The sequence below is a fragment of the Raphanus sativus genome, chromosome 4 (genome assembly GCF_000801105.2).
Source record: "Raphanus sativus cultivar WK10039 chromosome 4, ASM80110v3, whole genome shotgun sequence".
NCBI classification, from domain to species: domain Eukaryota; kingdom Viridiplantae; phylum Streptophyta; class Magnoliopsida; order Brassicales; family Brassicaceae; genus Raphanus; species Raphanus sativus.
This window is the reverse complement of record NC_079514.1, coordinates 32,187,859-32,206,345: the sequence shown is the minus strand read 5'-3', so window position 1 is coordinate 32,206,345 and position 18,487 is coordinate 32,187,859. Positions and strand designations below refer to the sequence as shown.

Genomic DNA, 18,487 nt, shown 5'->3' with positions numbered 1-18,487 from the left:
ATTTCGGTTATTTTTGGTTTTTAAAAATTTTTAATTTTCTTTTTGAAAATCGAAAACCAAACCAAACCAAAACCGAATTATTTTTCAAAATCCACCTGAACTAAACCGCATTGAAAACCATAACTGAACCAAAAACTGAAAAATTCGCTTCGTTTCTGTCCATTCGGTTTGGACAAAAACCGCAGGCCTATCTAAGAGTGTAAGTTTTTACAAAAGAGACACCCATATTTACGGTTAATTTTTTTGTAACATTATTTACAAATATGTTGTAGGGATATATATATATATATATAATTATGAAAGGTATGTTACAAATACAATTTCTTAGCAAAGATGTTATCGTAAAGGCATGTTACAAAATGCAGTTTTAGTATTTTACATACTAGAAGTATCATAAGTTTTTAAGCAAAAAAAATTATCATATTTATTTAATATAATAAATTTCGTTTTTAGTGCTTCAAATTTTTAATTCTGATTTCTAAAAACTAACTCAGAATATTTGGAAAAATTATTGACCAATATTAGGAACTTAGAATTTCTTTTTTTAAAAAAAAAAAGATCACAACTTTGCTTTTAAAAAAGTACAATATTTACACTGTTAATTATATTTCATCCAAAACATTATTATGAAGGGTATTCTAAAAACCACTAATTGTATAACAAAATTTTCAAAAATTATAATCAGCTTGCAAATAGCATTTGGTTATCATGATGCATATTTTCATGCTAGGAGACAATTAACGTGGAAAAGTAACAAGTCTACCTAAATACTATCATAACTCTTAGAATAACAGTTTTAGCAAAAAAAAAAAAAATATAATACAATAAGAAAATATACAAAGAGTTGGTGAAATTCTACATACGTGTTTGTTTATGTATTTTTTTTTTGTATGGTAAGAACACCATCAATCTTCTCTCTCCATGTCTCATAGCATGATGCACTTGACTTAGCTTTCTATATAAACACTTACAAACACACTCTTCTGGTCTCAACCACATTCAAATCACCTTCTCACTCTCTCTCTCTCTAAAAGCAGAGAAAAAAGAAGGAACAAAGAGAACAGAGTGAGATGGGAATAGCGATGGTGATGATTGGTTTTCTTTTTGTCCTCGTCTTGCTCTGTTCTGCGCTGCTCCGATGGAACGAAATGCGATACAACAAGACTAATCTCCCTCCTGGAACCATGGGGTGGCCAATCTTTGGCGAAACAACCGAGTTCCTCAAACAAGGCCCTGACTTCATGAGAAACCAAAGACTCCGGTAAAAAGACTCAAATAAAAGAAAAAAACAAATCTAGATTTTTTGTTTTCCTCTAAAATACTAACTTGGGATCAACAGATATGGGAGTTTCTTCAAATCGCATCTTCTTGGTTGTCCAACGTTAGTCTCGATGGACACAGAGATCAACAGATACATCTTAAAGAACGAATCGAAAGGTTTGGTTCCTGGTTATCCACAATCAATGCTTGACATTCTCGGGACTTGCAACATGGCTGCGGTTCATGGTTCGAGCCACCGCCTTATGAGAGGCTCGCTTCTTTCGCTCATAAGCTCAACCATGATGAGAGATCACATATTGCCCAAAGTCGATTACTTCATGAGAAGTTATCTTGGTCAGTGGAGTGAGCTTGAGAATGTTGATATCCAGGATAAGAGCAAAAATGTATGTTCTTTCTCTCTCTCACACTCTGTTTCTTAAGCCTATATACCTTTACTATATGACGATTTGAAAATATAATCAATTAGTTTTAGGTGAACCGATTAGATCAAAATTATTATGAATTTATGATAGTTCTTAGGCACTGGAATTAAATGCTCGTTCCAAAAAGTACGTAGTTTTCTCTGTTTTGAAGTAAATAATGTTTTGCTATAATGCACAGTTGCTTTTTTTTTTGTCACGAAAGCTATAGTGCACAGTTGCTAAAAGAACTAAAAATGACCAAAATTTTCTATTAAACAAAATTAATGATAAGAACTTGTTAATTTCTATAAAGGTAAATTAGTACAGAGATAACTGCAAGGAAAAGATAAATAAACGCATGTGTACTATTTTGTTTTTTTGCTGAGGAATTTTTTTTGACTTATACGGAAAAGTATATTAAAAATCAACTTACATATTATTGAATAATTGATAACACATCTATGTATGTTTTTTTTAATTCGTGCAGATGGCGTTTTTATCTTCTTTGTCACAAATCGCTGGAAACCTAAGAAAACCACTCGTTGAAGAATTCAAAAATGAGTTCTTCAAGCTTGTTGTTGGAACTCTCTCCGTACCAATCGATCTTCCCGGCACAAATTATCGTTGTGGAATCCAAGTAAAATCTTTGATCTTGACGCTCACAAAGAAATTTGGACTAAAAAAATAAAACTGAATCTTTATTGTTCCTTTTCAGGCAAGAAAGAACATTGATAGGTTGCTTAGCGAGTTGATGCAAGAACGTAAAGATTCTGGAGAAACATTCACAGACATGTTAGGTTACTTGATGAAGAAGGATGACAACAGATACCCATTAACAGATGAAGAGATAAGAGACCAAGTCGTAACGATCTTGTATTCAGGTTACGAAACTGTGTCTACGACCTCAATGATGGCTCTTAAGTACCTCCATGATCATCCAAAAGCTCTGGAAGAACTCAGAGTATGTCCCCTAAGAAAGAACAAAACTGGTCTAATGATCCACCGGTTTAATATGGTTAAGCTGTTTGATATTGGGCTGTTTTGGGATTGCAGAGAGAGCATTTGGCTATCAGGGAAAGAAAACGACCAGACGAACCACTCGATTTAGAGGATGTGAAGTCAATGAAGTTCACTCGAGCTGTGAGTAATTAACATTTTATGTTTCTTACAATCATAAATCATTAGCCATTAGTAATAAATATTTAATTTTGTGTTACAGGTGATTTTTGAGACATCAAGACTGGCAACAATCGTTAATGGGGTCCTGAGGAAAACTACCCGTGACTTGGAAATCAACGGTACGTGTATACATTTCTTATTTCAGTTATCTTGTTATTTTTAATAATAATTTTGTAAATTTAAATTAAACTAAAAAAAAGAGACATAATGTGAGCATGTGGTGGACCTTAGAGTAGATCAATGATTTAAGTGTATTATGAACACCAACCAAAACCAGCGATGAAAGCATTCTCCTTTGTGTGAACCTCCATCACTCCATGGTTTCTTTTATTTTCAAATAACTTTGGCAGAATATAAACCCTTTTCGTGTATTCATTAAATGATTTTAATATGCTTCACAAATGCTGATCATGATCTTTAATAATTGTAGGTTATTTAATCCCAAAAGGATGGAGAATTTACGTATACACAAGAGAAATTAATTACGACACAAATCTTTACAAGGACCCATTGATCTTTAATCCATGGAGGTGGATGGTAAGCATCTGTTTCACAATAAATGCAGTTTTATACTCCATTTGTATTTATTACGACAGAAATTATTTTGTATTTATTTTTTTTTGCAACTAATTATTTTGTATTTATTACTATCTTTAAAGGTAAATTAGTCCATTTGTTGAAACTACTGTCTTCTTAAATTATAAAAATAAGTTTATTGTATTTTTACTCATATGAATTTATAAACTACTTTAAAAACATGAAACGAATGATTTTGAAAACGTGTATTACTGAATTTGTGAATGAAGGAGAAGAGCTTGGAGTCACAAAACTCATGTTTTGTGTTTGGAGGTGGGACAAGGCTTTGCCCTGGAAAGGAACTAGGGATTGTTGAGATATCGAGCTTCCTCCATTATTTTGTTACAAGATACAGGTCGGTTCATGTTCAAAGATGTAATGTTTTATTTTAGATTTTGGAGTTATTCTCATTTGATTTCAGGAGTTTGTATTGATGTTAATACTGTGTGCTGAATTGACTATAATGGCAGATGGGAGGAGATAGGAGGGGATAAACTAATGGTGTTTCCAAGAGTTTTTGCACCAAAGGGCTTTCATCTTAGGATTTCACCTTACTAACGTTTTAAATATTAATAATAATAGAGAATAATATAAATGCACATAGAATATAGAAGAAGCATATGAAGAGACAAGATAAGACGATAATTATGATTCTATTTTTTTGCTCTATATAATAACCCATGTTTTGTACTCATTTAAGATTTTCTGGTCATATGTACATATATCAATGAGCAGCTTAATTTACGAATGATTTACTATTCATGTATTTGTGTTTTCCTTTTAAAATCTTAAATAATCTTGGAGTTTTTTGAGTTATTCCTCGATTTACCACTAACATAATAGCCAATAAAAATTTGTCAAGACATATTATGTTATTGAAAAAAAGTAAAATAAAAATAGAAATAGTATTAGTTGCCTATTTTTTAACATTGTTAACACCATCAGTAAATTCTTAAATCTTTTAAGATTTATGGTTTAGATTTTTTACCAACAATACCGTTAGTAAATTCCTAAATATTTTAAGATTTATGATTTAGAGTTTTAACAACGGTGTTAACAATGTTAAAAGTTTTTATTTTCAGTTACTACTGTTATTTATTTGTTTTTACTTTAAAAAAATATAATATAACTTGAAAAAACTTTTATGGGCTATTATGTTAGTAGTGAAACTAGAAGTTCACCCTATAGAATGGACTAGAAAATAATTCACAATCTTTTACACAAAATCTTAAAACTTCTTTGAGAACATACCGTATTATTGAAGAGAGTTTCGCCCAATAGTGCTTTTATAACTAACGAGGAAAGAGAAAAAACCCTAGCCGTCAAGAGAGAAAAAGAGAGATTTTTCATAATTTCAAGCCGATGATCAGAGGCTTCTCCAGCTCCGTCAGCTTGCTTAATTTGTTTTGCATCTCTTTCTTGGATCTGTTTTGTTTCCAGTCGCTGTTTTATTGCCAATTTATTTTGAATATGGCAAGGTTTTTTATTGTTTTTTTGTATGCTTCTTCCAATTTGTTTGGAAAGACAAAACTTTCGATTCAGTTGAACTGTTTAGAAAAGTTAATTGACAGATCTACTGCGGATGGTGACGACGGGTCTTACCGGCTTCAATCGTTGATGATTCTTGATTCGATGGTAATGGAGTTCTTGCTGCAAACTATCGTTACTTCGAAAGGCATCATGAAGTTTTATGGAACGGTAATCTCTTTGACTCTGATAATAGAGCAAAATAGAGAGTTATCTTATCTCGGTGGCTCCTACTGGAGTAATAAAAAGAGAATGACAATCGTTTTCAACTCACTCTGAAGCGTGGTGCTTTTGGATTAATACGAAGGTTATCTCTTTTGAGGTTCACCTATTCCAAAAGCAAATATGAAGCTTTTATATGAAAAATCTTTAGTCATCCATACGTAAAATAGATGTGTTAGTTTATTTTGGATTTCTACTGGTGTATCCCTTTTCTATGTTGTTTTGCTGGTTCTCATTGTTTAGAACTCTTTGCCTTAAAGGCTTAATAATAAAATTCAGCGACAAAAAAAACATACCGTATTATTAACTTTCTACCATTTTACTCTTTCTACGTAGGCCATGAAGGCACTTTGAGTGATCAATTATAAAAATGTTAGGCAATTTGGATACTTAGTGAGTTTATATATTCTTATATACAGGGCCGTCTCAAATTATTTATGGACCATGTTCAAAATATATTAATAATATATTTAACGATGTAATAGAGTAAACTTTAAAATTTATAGTTTTATTTATATATTTGACGTCTTATTTTAAAATTATCAGCTCTAAATTTAGTAATATGTTTAAAACTTTAAATTTTATATCATAACTGATATATTTATTTTCAAAAATTATTAATTTTCATTTTATTTTCAATTCGGACTCTATTCAATCGCTCCACTTTCAAATACTGTTAGACGGCCCTGCTATTTGGTTAGACAAGAACTTGGAGACTCTTCTTTTTTCTTCTCGACAGAAGCTTATACTAGGCTTTTCTTCTTTGTGTTTACTATTTTTTTTAGAAAAGTTGGTGAAAAATTATATATTTCTCTCCCTCTATATAATCACTAATTAATAATAGTTTCTTAAACATAATCAAATTAGAATATTAGCTTTCTAAACCTACATCAAATATTAAAACAAACACCAACATCTATTTTTTACTTTCCAAAATATATAAGTGATATAAATGCTAATTAGTTCCTAACTTATTGCATTTTTGTTGGTTATGTAAACAAAATTAATTTTGTAATTTATATTTATATTTATTGGTTAATAAATACGAAAATTTAATTTAAACATATCTATGTGATTTTTAATAAATATATGATTTTATATTTATAACAATTACTAAAACAAAAAAAAATATGGACCCTCTAAAAATTTAGACTCTATTTGACCGCTCCACTTGCACGTGCAAAAAGACGGACCTACTTATATATTAAATGAGGAATCACTTAACTGAGTTTCTCGAGTTGTATAACTTGATTGGTTTATATTTTTATTTTTATTTATTTTAATCAAATTTTGAAAAGTAATCCTGAAACCATGTAATCGCAGTTTCCAAAAATTTCATATATTATTACATATAATGATTTGTAGTAACTAATGTAGGAACTATAACTAAGTATACATGATTCTTCATTAATTTCTTTTCTGTAGAAAACATTATTCATAAACTATAAAAATAAAATATGATATAGAAATAGATATAATAACTTTATATCTCCATATACAACATTATATTTGTATATAAGACAGTATAATAACCATTAATGTTTTGTAAAGTCCACATGTGATTTTTAAATCATTTACACAAATTTTAAGTTTTATTTATATAATCACTTCTAAGGATTTTTAAAAATGTTATAAGGATTTATAAAATTTATAAACTTTCAATGTAGAAGTTTGTTTATAATTGAATAAATGAATATTTATAAGGATTATAACTCATATAAAAAGCTATAACATATGTTGGAAGGAATAAAAGAAAGATCAAAAAAAAAAAAATTTTGTATCTTAAAAAATAAAATATTTAATTCATTTAAAATGTATAAAAGGGAAATACAACAATATAACATCATGTCACATTACTGATGAACGGATAATACATGATCCTTATTCAAACAAAAGATAGAAGAAAATAAAAGTGCTCCCACAATATTTTTTTATTTCATGATCAGAACTTGGCCTTGGCCTGTAGATCCATGATCACCTTTGGATCCAACTGAAATGCTCTTGCGAGAACATTTGGGTCAATCGCGGGGTTAGACCCAAACACAGATTTGGCAATACCGACAACCCCTGGGTTTTGGCTGCTCAGAGCAGCGAATGCAACCGCAGGAAAACGTCCCACATTGAACTGGAAATGAATTAGTCCTTCTGGAAACACAAATACATCACCCTCGTTGAGTGTCTTTGTGAACAGACGGTTCCCATCTCCGTTGGATGTGACAAATCCTACAAGAAGTGTTCCATGTCCAACATACAGGATCTCGGTAGCACGTGGGTGGGTGTGAGGTGGGTTTTGTCCATTTACTCCATAATCTATACGGACAAGTGAGATGCCAAGGGTGTTTAACCCTGGAAGGTTGTCGACGTTAACGGGAGTGACAGCCGACCCGACTACATTAGTTATGGGTCTTGCGATTTGAAGGTCTTTCATAAAGAAGTCATCCACGGTGACAAGCTTTGGGTCTTTGCAGAACTTTCCATTCACAAACACTGATGAGAAAAATAACCAAATAGTAAAGAGTATAAGAAATGAAATCAGTAAAAAGAATACAGCAAAACGATTCGGAAGTCATCATCATGTACATACCACCATTTGCTGGGGTGTTGACGGCGACGCAGAAGTCTTGAAGGGGGCTTGGGTCAGAAGCAATGGCGAATGGAAGCGTTAAAGCTAAGAGAGATAGAACTGCAAGAAATGAGAGATTCTTCATGGCCAATATATATATTAACTTAATACAATTATAGTTTTTCTTAGATTAGATTTATAGGGAGAGGTAAGAAACTTATGAGATATAGACCTCAATATATAGATGATTTTAGGTGCTGAACCCATATATCCCATATAATTGTAAAGCCGATAATGCGACAACTAGATGTTTGAAATGGCTTTAAAAATATATATATTTTTGTCATGTCTCAAAATATATGTTTATTGCAAATGATGCATGCACTTGTAGTTTGAATGGGTTTGTTTATGTTTTCTGATTCTATTTACTCAACTTGTCACGAACTTATACGTGCTTGTTTGGATAATATACTATGACATGTTCTCTCTAGTTGACTGAAACAAATGTCAATATGGACTTGGTGGTTTAGTTTGATTGCTCCATAAGTAACAAGGCATGACTATATCAACTCAGATACGGGTTGTCTTTGTAGGAGTCAATTGGGTATGAATCCTATTGTAGATGTTTACGAAAAACCTTTAGTGGTTTAGTCATGTCTTGTTACTCATGGAGCAACTAAACTAAACCACCAAGTCCACCTCGACATTTGTTCGATTCAACTCAACAGAACGTGTCAGTGTATATTATCCAAACAAGCACGTATAAGTTCTTGACAAGTTGAGTAAATAGAATCAGTAAACATAAACAAACATTATGACTATATCAACTCAGAATGGGTTTGTTTATGTTTACTGATTCTATTTACTCAACTTGTCAAGAACTTATACGTGTTTGTTTGGATAATATACACTGACACGTTTTGTTGAGTTGAATCGAACAAATGTCGAGGTGGACTTGGTGATTTAGTTTAGTTGCTCCATGAGTAACAAGACATGACTAAACCACTAAAGATTTTTCGTAAACATCTACAATAGGATTCATACCCAATTGACTCCTACAAAGACAACCCGTATCTGAGTTGATATAGTCATGTCTTGTTACTTATGGAGCAATCAAACTAAACCACCAAGTCCATATTGACATTTGTTTCAGTCAACTCAAGAGAACATGTCATAGTATATTATTCAAACAAGCACGTATAAGTTCGTGACAAGTTGAGTAAATAGAATCAGAAAACATAAACAAACCCATTCAAACTACAAGTGCATGCATCATTTGCAATAAACATATATTTTGAGACATGACAAAAATATATATATATTTTTAAAGCCATTTCAAACATCTAGTTGTCGCATTTTCGGCTTTACAATTATATGGGATATATGGGTTCAGCACCTAAAATCATCTATATATTGAGGTCTATATCTCATAAGTTTCTTACCTCTCCCTATAAATCTAATTTAAGAAAAACTATAATTGTATTAAGTTAATATATATATTGGCCATGAAGAATCTCTCATTTCTTGCAGTTCTATCTCTCTTAGCTTTAACGCTTCCATTCGCCATTGCTTCTGACCCAAGCCCCCTTCAAGACTTCTGCGTCGCCGTCAACACCCCAGCAAATGGTGGTATGTACATGATGATGACTTCCTAATCGTTTTGCTGTATTCTTTTTACTGATTTCATTTCTTATACTCTTTACTATTTGGTTATTTTTCTCATCAGTGTTTGTGAATGGAAAGTTCTGCAAAGACCCAAAGCTTGTCACCGTGGATGACTTCTTTACGTCAGGCCTTCAAAACGCAAGACCCATAGCTAATGTAGTCGGATCGACTGTCACTCCCGTTAACGTCACCAACATTCCAGGGTTAAACACCCTTGGCATCTCACTTGTCCGTATAGATTATGGAGTAAATGGACAAAACCCACCTCACACCCACCCACGTGCTACCGAGATCCTGTATGTTGGACATGGAACACTTCTTGTAGGATTTGTCACATCGAACGGAGATGGGAACCGTCTGTTCAAAAAGACACTCAACGAGGGTGATGTATTTGTGTTTCCAGAAGGACTAATTCATTTCCAATTCAATGTGGGACGTTTTCCTGCGGTTGCATTCGCTGCTCTGAGCAGCCAAAACCCAGGTGTTGTCACTATTGCCAACTCTGTGTTCGGGTCTAACCCCGCGATTGACCCGAATGTTCTTGCAAGAGCATTTCAGTTGGATCCAAGGGTGATCATGGATCTACAGGCCAAGTTCTGATCATGAAATGAAAAATATTGTGGGAGTAAACACTTTTATTTTCTTCTATCCTATGTTTGAATAAGGATCATGTATTATCCGTTTATGGATGACAAAAAAAAAAAGTATTATCCGTTCATCAATAACGTGACATGATGTTAAATTGTGTACTTCCCTTTTAAACTTTTGCAATGAATTAAGTATTTTCCCTTTTATTTTTTGGTCTCTCTTTTATTCCTTCCACAATGTATTAATGCTCATAAAAGTTATTTTGGCAATAGGCCTTACTCGTAGTCGTTTCGTAACTAGATTTTCTATCCAAATAAAAGTGATTCAGTATGCAAGAAGAGTAATCAAGATGTTTGCTATTTCGGTAATAAAGCAGAAAAATGTTTTTTTTGTGGTAAGTCTGCTCATTGGCAAAATACTGTAAAAGTGAATAGACAGATAAAACTCAAGAATAGAGGATGAAGAAAATGTTTTGGTTGGATCATTGATGATCCGGTTTCCCCATGTCAACACTCAGCGATTGAAACGTCGGTCTCATCGCCTCTTATGGCAGAAACATTGGCTGTTCGCGCAGCCATGACCTTTGCCCGCTCCAACGGCTTCGATTCCATCGCTCTCTTCTCCGATTCACAGACCTTAATCACCACTATCAAGAAGAAGATGATGAATATCGAGATTTTTGGAGCATTAAAGGACATCTACATTCTATCTACCGCATTCAAATCTATCTCTTTCTTTTTTATTCCTCGCGTAGAAAATAAAAAGGCAGATCTTGTTGCCAAGCAAGTCCTATGGGCCTCAAACCCTGTTTAAGTTTTATTTTAATGAAAAGCCCATGGTTGCACAAAAAAAAAAGAGGATGAAGAAGTAAAACATTATATTCATATAGCAGTCGCTTAAGCTTTTGTTCTTACAAGAGATATCTATGTATACAAAAACTAGATGAGAGCATTTGTGTTACCCTTAATGCCACATGGCTTTATCTACATGATCAGTTGTGAGAGAGGGCTACAGAACTGTTTTTGATAGAGAATGTATCCGTAGTGCTCTTTGTTGTCTTGCCTTTTGGCTTCTCTACATTTACCTTTGTTTTAGTTTTTACCCCCGCTTTTCCGCACATGTGAGTAGCATTGTTTAATTCACTTGACCATTGAGACGCTAGGCCTTGTTGGGCAGTCATTAATTTTAGCTTCTTTGGACTGGCCCAATACATTGTTTGATATTTCCTTGAATTGAGATGGAGTGATAGTATTATAGTATCGCATGTTTAGAGATGAGAAATTCTTCATAAGATTGGACGATTTAAAATGAAGATCAAATTCGGATGTCGAAAAGATCTTTAAAAGATACAAAAGGAGATATTTGCATTGAGACAACTAAAGTTTAAAAAAAAATCAAAGATGTTCAACTAATTGTAAACTTTACAAAAGTTTCTTAAGAGTACCACAAACTAGGTTACACTGTAACTTTTCCACAAAAACTATCTTTCAGAATCAAATACTATATATGAGCCATATGACTTGATTATTAGGTATGACAAAACTTTGCTGATCACAAAGCATACGGTGTTCACAATTGCGAACATAATACTAAAAGTAAATGCTGGTCACAAAGCATACGGTGTTCACAATTGTGAAAATAATACTAAAAGTAATTGAGCAAAAGTACTACAGAAATCTATTTTTTCAAAAAAAAAAGTACTAAAGAAATCTAGAATCCAATGAATTTTCAGAAAATAAAATAAAATATGCATGATCATGAATTATCTCAAAAATGTGGAGAGTGTACTGCTTACCACATAAGAAGAACTATAACATCCTGATTTGTTGTATATTGAAATGCTTAAAAGAATTATTTTGGATATGTATTTTACCAAAATTAATTTACCTTTTCGATCCAACATTTATTTATATTCCAAAATTAACCGTGTTTCAGCTGGAGTAATAGAATGATAGATCAACTATGTGTCCATCGAACAGAATGGGGCCCAGAGGCCAAGGGAGTGAGTGTGGAAGGCCCATTAGCCATGGATGATTCGGAAGTTACAAATAGTATCAGAACAAAATCCAGTCGAGTATGGAGTCATGTATGGACTCACACTACCATGGATGACGATCATGGGGTGCAACAAAGACGTATTTTTAAGAGGGTTGAATTGTAACATCTCGGTTTATGGTATATAGAAAGGATTAAAAGAATTGATTTATTTATCTATGTTAACAAAGTGAAATTATCTTTCTTTCATACATTTTTTTAGAATTCCTAAGTTAAAATGTAATTCACCTTGAAGCCTAAAGTTCAATCTTACAAATTTCTAAAAGTTCGTCAATAATTTTGTTAGAGCAATGACACCAAAAACCTCATCACACACGCAATAAACAAGGATCTCCCAGTTTTCTTTTATTTCCAAGGTCCATTTTTCTTTATGAGGCACGTTATCCTTGTATATCAAACCTAAACTTTCACCCCAAGGTCCTTTTAGACAAATTTTCTTTTTTCTTCTTTTAAGGTACATCTCATGTTTTTCTCTTCAAGCATATAATATTTTCACTTAAAGATTTTTTTCACAATAAATATATTTTCCCTTTTCTAAGGAAAAATAATATATGTACATCACAGTATATAATTCCATCACAACGCACCTTCATGATAGCACGTCTGTACTACTTCGTGTACGTAATAATTCAAAAACTGATACAAAACACTTCAGTAATGTACATCTTCAATCTCTCCCTTTTTACCAGTGTATCTGAACTCATTGCCTCTATATAGAAAACTGCTTCTTCAATCTCACCATATGAATTGCACCATAGTCAGAAACTAAGTCAAAGATCGCCATCCTCCAAACCGAGGATGAATACCCATTGCACCATCTACATACTGATCAAATCTCACATACCAAGAATTCCTGAGCATTATCCCTCCATGATTATCCCTTTAAAAAATTTGAAACAATCACGTTGAACATATTCTTTTAACTCCACAAAATAACATATTGGACCATAAACCTTATATCATAAGCTTGTTTCATCTGATTTTCTCCCTCAATAACTTGAAACAATATGTCCAATAACACCATAATGATAGATAGATGGAAACTTTAGTTGCGATGTTCTCTTCACTTCTGAAATTTTCCATGTAGCAGCTGTTGTAGCAATATTCGTAGCTGTTGAAATTTTCACACCAGTGGCACTCTTTGAAGAAACCTAACCACCAGATTTGTAGCTGATTCAACTGCATTCTATGTTTTTCATGCTGGCACAAAAACATCTTCATCTTTCTATGATTCTCCTTTGAATCCAAAACCATGCCGATCACTTTTTCTAGTGTTGAGTAGATGATCTAGCTGCTTTGTCCCATTATTCAGCATCTTTATACATTTATGTTTTTCTGCAAGTTTGAACACTAGCTTGCCGTACTTATTCTTTCTCTGAAGCATATTTAAGGGTTTCAACAACATGATCTTCTTGATTTACTCTTTAGCCAACACTGAATAATCAATGTTTGATTTAATGTTTTTGTTTAATTCAGAAGCTTATCAACGAAGCAAGACGAGTATTTTTGCAAAGTATCACAAAAGGCTACAAATCTATGTTAATCAAGCCACAGATGCACAACGTTCTGTCGACTCCTCAAGTGAAGTATCAAGCAATAGAACAAAGTATGCAGATAATGTCTTTTATGGAAACAAACAACAGGTGTTCAGGGTAGTTTGTGAGTTGCTTGCATGTTGCATTTTTGAACGAATATATTACACCTGAAAAATGGAGAATATTGACGCAGTGCAGATGTTAAAACATAAAGATACCACCTTTTCTTATTATGCCAATCTGTTATTGTTATATATGTTACATTTCTACTTTCTTGAGTTGTTGTACCAGGTTGCTTTAGACTGATGTAAGTATCAATTTTTTTACAAGTATACGTATGAGAACAACCGGGCTTACATAAAAATCATCTTCTTATGTGAGCTCGCCTTTGAGTTATTAGTTTAATGGTAATGGGAAAATAGGCACATATACTTGTTCCAAAACATCTGGCAACCAACTCATTGAACTTCTGGTTGCTTTCTTTACCTTTTTTTGCTGGTTTCATTTGGTTAATCTAGACATATAGAGAAAGGAGATTCATGCAATGATAAATCAGACAGATATAGAGAAACAAGTTTTCTGCATCAAATCTAGCAATGTTTAAATATGTCATATGTTTAGTGTCCATTTATCTTGCCACCCATCCTACTTTCTCCAGAAAGTCCATGTTCAAAAATCTTTGGCTACTGAAGATACACTAAACAAAGCTGCTGATGCTCATGGTATTAGAGGGGAGTGTGTGACAATTCAGGGGCGGAGGTAAGAAGAGGGTAGGGGGGTCAGCTGACCCCACCTCATTTTGAAAAATATATGTATTTCTTTAGATAAATAATGTGTTGACTCCATAAAAATATTATTTCTGACCCCACAAAAATTCAAACACACTAAAACAAAATGATAAAATATAATTATCTAACTAAATGACTAAATGGGTTCATGGAAACCAATTCCCATTAACCAAAGTTGGGTTCATAATAAGTTTAAACCCAATTTAAATATAACAATAATCACTAAATTTTGTTAGTTAATTAAAATTAATAAGTTTATTTTTGTTTTAGAAAATATAAAGTTCAGAATACAACTTTAAAGATCTGTCTTTATCTCTTCATTTTGAGTTAATTCCGTTTTCTTTTAATTTTTCTATATTTTATACTTTATGAACTTTAATTATAATTAAATTTCAAAATTTTAAGATTTTTTTAACTATATAATTTGAATATTTTTAACTTCAAATTTTATGAAATTTTAAATTAATTATATTAGTTATCAAATAAATAATAGATTTGTTTGAAATTTCTTATTTACTAGATGATGATAATTATGTTAATTTATTAGTATTGAAAAAAATATATTATAATATGATTTTAATAATTAAAAAAATGAGATAAAAGCAAAAAAATTACAAACTTTTTTACCTTTATAATTTTGAATGTAAGCTTATAAAGACTACATAATTCTAGTATGTAAAATTACATTTACAATTTTTTATACTTTTTTTTGTAACTACAATTTTTTATACTTTATACATGTTTTATTTTTATTTTTTTGACCCCGGTAGAAGAAAGTTCCGCCACTATGTGACATTATCACCCAAAGAGAAATTTAGAATAAAGAGAAATTTAGAATTGACTATTTCATTCAGATCATGGACCAAGCAAGAAGAACAACAACAAAAAAGATGAGGAAGCAAAATCTCAAAAGACAACATACATCAACTGTTTGCAGCCGAAGACATGCGAAAGCAAAATCTCAAACTTTTGTTTGATTTGAAGAAACTGCAGTCAGCAAATGATGATAGTTTGATTGTTTCTTGTACCAATCTCGAAGATTCTCTATCTCATGGTGATCATTCAGATATTATTGGTAGTGATATTTTTGCTGAACTTAAAAACTCTGAAAGAAGTTTTACCAGAAGGAGTTAAGAAGTCTATTGAAGTGCTTAGACCTTTTGAAAAGTGTTCACGATTTTATCCAAATTTATGGATTGCTTATCGAATATTGTTGACCATCCCAGTTTCGGTTGCATCTACTGAGAGGAGTTTTTTGAAGCTGAAGCTAATCAAATATTATCTTCGTTCAACTATGTCACAAGAAAGATGGAGTGGTCTTGACTATTTTATTTTTAACTATAAGAGAGAACTCTTAAGGAACATTCACTTTGAAAATCTAGTCAATGAGTTTGTAGAGAAGAAAAGAAGAAAATGGTGCTTTAAAATTATTATTCAGTGTTTAAGTGACTGGTTTAATAAGACATTTTTTTATGAATAAGGCATATATTTTTTTTCTGGCTTACTTAAGGTTTTAGTGCTCGCACGGCTCCGTGGATTAGTTGCAAAAGTTTGTAAGCCTTTTGTGTTACCAACTAATTCTTGTTGTGTACAAGTAACGATCGTGAGGGTTTTGAAACATTAAACTCTCGTGAAGGTTTATATACTACTGTCAGATAACTATCAAGAGTCTAGATTCGGACAACCATTTGATTTCAGGTCCATAGGCTTATTATATCCCTGAATTATATCAAAACTGGTTTAACAAAATCACGTTAGTGTATATCTGGTAATAATTCTGTTTAAAATAAATATACACATCGTTTATAAAGAAACCAAAAAACAAAGTATTTATTTAATGATAGGCAGGCAGTTTGAAGTTGTAGTGGTACTATAGATAAAATGTTTTTTTTTCTGTAAAGATATATTTATTTGAAGATTGCTTTTTCAATAACCGAGTTTATATTATATTTAAAATGGGAAATTTTGATAGTAGAAATTTTGTTGATTAATGTTTTAATTCAAAGAAATTTATAAATAGATTGACCAAGACGTTTTCTTCATTAGAATCTCTAGCAATAGCATATGCTTTTTCAAAGCTTTGCCTAAAGCATAAGATTATTTTTCAAAGTTTTGCCTATAGTAACTTTACAAATTCAAGAATAAATAAGATAATTCTTATTAGGTTTTATTATTTAGTAACTTATAGAAAACTCTGCTTATATCAGAACTGAGTTTCTTACCTCAGTGAACAAAAAATAAATTCTACATATCTAAACAAATAATATACAACACACAAGAACAATAGTTATGCTATAAACAAAGGGGTAACTGCAACGTTTTATTGTTTGTTTGAGAAACCAAAGCTCCGAAATGTCTTGTCCTCTCATTCTCATCTCCATCGCCTTAACAATAACATTCAGTAATCATTCTTTACAGGCAACAAATCTACCTTTAAGGATCACTGACATTATCCTATGCAACAACAATAACATCTTCTTAAGATCAGGTACCATAACACATAACTGGTTTTGCTATGAAGAAACTTATTTTCTTACTCTCTTCTGAAACATTTTTCTTCCTTTGTGTGTATTTGTGCAGGATCATCTGGCGAACTTGAATGCAGATTCCGACGATCAAAACCGATCCTAGGACAGGAGACAAAAGGTCATTACGGGGAATCCAGTGTTTTATGTCCTGAAAACAAAAAGTGTTCAAGAAACGGGAAAAATCAGATATTATTCGCACTAAAGAAACATCCAGGGAGAAAGTCTAAGCGGATTCTGAAACAAATTAGAAAAGCAAGACATGTGCAGTTTCAACACAAGAAGCAAAGTATAGGACACAAGATGTTTGTTTCCCGACATCCATGGTTTCTTCCTCCAAACCCATTTGCACCACCACGTTCTATTTTCCCACCAAACCCTTTTGCACCACCACCTTCGATTTTCCCACCTAACCCGTTTAAGCCACCGTCTCCTTCTATTTTCCCTCCAAATCCGTTTCATCCACCGCCTCCACCGAGATTTCCTCCATTATTTCCTCAGCCTCCTCATCCTCCTCCTCCGTCGATATTCCCTCCAATATTTCATCAGCCTCCGCCTCCATCGTTTTTCCCTCCAAACCCATTTCAGCCTAGGCCTCCCCCCACTCCTCATCCATCGTTATTCCCTCCAATGTTTCCTCCGCCTCCGCATCATACTGCTCCAGCTCCTCCTCCCTCGTTCTTCCCTCCAAACCCATTTCAGCCTCATCCTCCTCATCCTCCTGCTCCTCCTCCTCCATCATTATTCCCTCCAATATTTTCTCCGCCTCCAGCTGCTCCACCTCCTCCACGACCAATGTTTCCTCCAAACCCATTTAAGCCACGGACTCCTCAGTCTTCTCCCGCTCCTCCTCCACCACTATTCCCTCCAATCATTCCTCAGCCTTCTCCAGTTTCCCCTCCTCCTCGATCATTTTTCCCTCCAAATCCATTTCAGCCTCGTCCTCCTCAGCTTCCTCCAGCTCCTCCTCCATCGTTTTTCCCTCCTATATTTCCTCCACCTCCTGTTGCACCAGTTCCATCTCCTCCATCGTTTTTCCCACCAAACCCATTTAAGCCTCGTCCTCCTCTTCCCAGTACTCCTCCACCTCGCTCTCTATTTCCTCCACTGCCGCCTATCTTTCCAGGTCTGCATCCTCCTCCACCACCACCTCCTCCTCCTCCCTCTCACTCTTTTTTTCCAATTCCGCCATTCCCATTCTTTCCACCACCTCGTAACCCTGGCCCTCCTACTACTCCATCTTTTTCAGAAGATAAACAACATACTTAACCGGGAGAGTATTCTATATATATAAACCAAACTCATATTTTAGAGATGCAATATGTTGTCTTATGACATTTATGTTTATACAATGCTGAAGAACAAATACAATTTAATGCTTTTACTGAAAATTTAGATTAATGGTCATAGTGCCTGCAACTTTCTCTATGATCTTGTGAATGGAATCAGGATTAATCACTGATAATATAATTTTTTTTTGCAAAACCACTTTTTAATCTTTTGGACTCTCTTGAGATGAAGATTAATTATTTGAAACTGATTCTTTGTCAATATAAAATACTTTTTAATAGGCTTAGAAACA

General features: G+C 33.1%; 4 protein-coding genes across 5 annotated transcripts; 3 read left to right on the top strand and 1 right to left on the bottom strand.

The window, feature by feature from the left end:
* Nucleotides 1-926: 926 nt before the first annotated feature.
* LOC108837548 (cytochrome P450 85A1) lies at nucleotides 927-4,212 on the top strand. Of its 2 annotated transcripts, XM_057008459.1 has the most exons (9): nucleotides 937-1,261; nucleotides 1,340-1,664; nucleotides 2,170-2,319; nucleotides 2,398-2,643; nucleotides 2,736-2,822; nucleotides 2,902-2,980; nucleotides 3,292-3,398; nucleotides 3,668-3,792; nucleotides 3,908-4,212. In XM_057008459.1, the coding sequence occupies exons 1-9, from the start codon at nucleotides 1,071-1,073 to the stop codon at nucleotides 3,993-3,995; spliced, it is 1,398 nt and encodes a 465-aa protein (XP_056864439.1). In that variant the 5' UTR covers nucleotides 937-1,070; the 3' UTR covers nucleotides 3,996-4,212. The 2 variants fall into 2 exon arrangements, with proteins under 2 accessions (XP_056864440.1, XP_056864439.1); XM_057008460.1 differs by lacking the exon at nucleotides 3,908-4,212 and having other exon boundaries at nucleotides 927-1,261; nucleotides 3,292-3,408; nucleotides 3,676-3,743.
* A 2,762-nt stretch (nucleotides 4,213-6,974) lies between these two features.
* On the bottom strand, nucleotides 6,975-7,967 carry LOC108850730 (germin-like protein subfamily 1 member 11). Its single transcript, XM_057006796.1, has 2 exons — nucleotides 7,771-7,967; nucleotides 6,975-7,673 (listed from the first exon to the last, which is right to left on the bottom strand). The coding sequence occupies exons 1-2, from the start codon at nucleotides 7,892-7,894 to the stop codon at nucleotides 7,129-7,131; spliced, it is 669 nt and encodes a 222-aa protein (XP_056862776.1). The 5' UTR covers nucleotides 7,895-7,967; the 3' UTR covers nucleotides 6,975-7,128.
* Nucleotides 7,968-9,171: 1,204 nt separating this feature from the next.
* On the top strand, nucleotides 9,172-10,204 carry LOC108851975 (germin-like protein subfamily 1 member 11). Its single transcript, XM_018625455.2, has 2 exons — nucleotides 9,172-9,378; nucleotides 9,476-10,204. Exons 1-2 carry the CDS (start codon nucleotides 9,255-9,257, stop codon nucleotides 10,012-10,014), a joined length of 663 nt encoding a protein of 220 aa, XP_018480957.2. The 5' UTR covers nucleotides 9,172-9,254; the 3' UTR covers nucleotides 10,015-10,204.
* Nucleotides 10,205-16,732: 6,528 nt separating this feature from the next.
* Nucleotides 16,733-18,174, top strand: LOC108834664 (vegetative cell wall protein gp1-like). The gene is made up of 2 exons (XM_057008216.1): nucleotides 16,733-16,868; nucleotides 16,961-18,174. Exons 1-2 carry the CDS (start codon nucleotides 16,733-16,735, stop codon nucleotides 18,172-18,174), a joined length of 1,350 nt encoding a protein of 449 aa, XP_056864196.1.
* The last annotated feature ends 313 nt before the right edge of the window (nucleotides 18,175-18,487 follow it).

Excerpts from the sequence above, each read along its gene's own strand:
- LOC108837548 (XM_057008459.1), top strand. The coding sequence starts at position 1,071 with ATGGGAATAGCGATGGTGATGATTGGTTTTCTTTTTGTCCTCGTCTTG. Across the intron at positions 1,665-2,169 it reads TCCAGGATAAGAGCAAAAAT|ATGGCGTTTTTATCTTCTTT; the intron begins GTATGTTCTTTC and ends TAATTCGTGCAG. Across the intron at positions 3,399-3,667 it reads TTAATCCATGGAGGTGGATG|GAGAAGAGCTTGGAGTCACA; the intron begins GTAAGCATCTGT and ends TTGTGAATGAAG.
- LOC108850730 (XM_057006796.1), bottom strand. The coding sequence starts at position 7,894 with ATGAAGAATCTCTCATTTCTTGCAGTTCTATCTCTCTTAGCTTTAACG. Across the intron at positions 7,674-7,770 it reads CAACACCCCAGCAAATGGTG|TGTTTGTGAATGGAAAGTTC; the intron begins GTATGTACATGA and ends TTTTCTCATCAG.
- LOC108851975 (XM_018625455.2), top strand. The coding sequence starts at position 9,255 with ATGAAGAATCTCTCATTTCTTGCAGTTCTATCTCTCTTAGCTTTAACG. Across the intron at positions 9,379-9,475 it reads CAACACCCCAGCAAATGGTG|TGTTTGTGAATGGAAAGTTC; the intron begins GTATGTACATGA and ends TTTTCTCATCAG.
- LOC108834664 (XM_057008216.1), top strand. The coding sequence starts at position 16,733 with ATGTCTTGTCCTCTCATTCTCATCTCCATCGCCTTAACAATAACATTC. Across the intron at positions 16,869-16,960 it reads TAACATCTTCTTAAGATCAG|GATCATCTGGCGAACTTGAA; the intron begins GTACCATAACAC and ends GTATTTGTGCAG.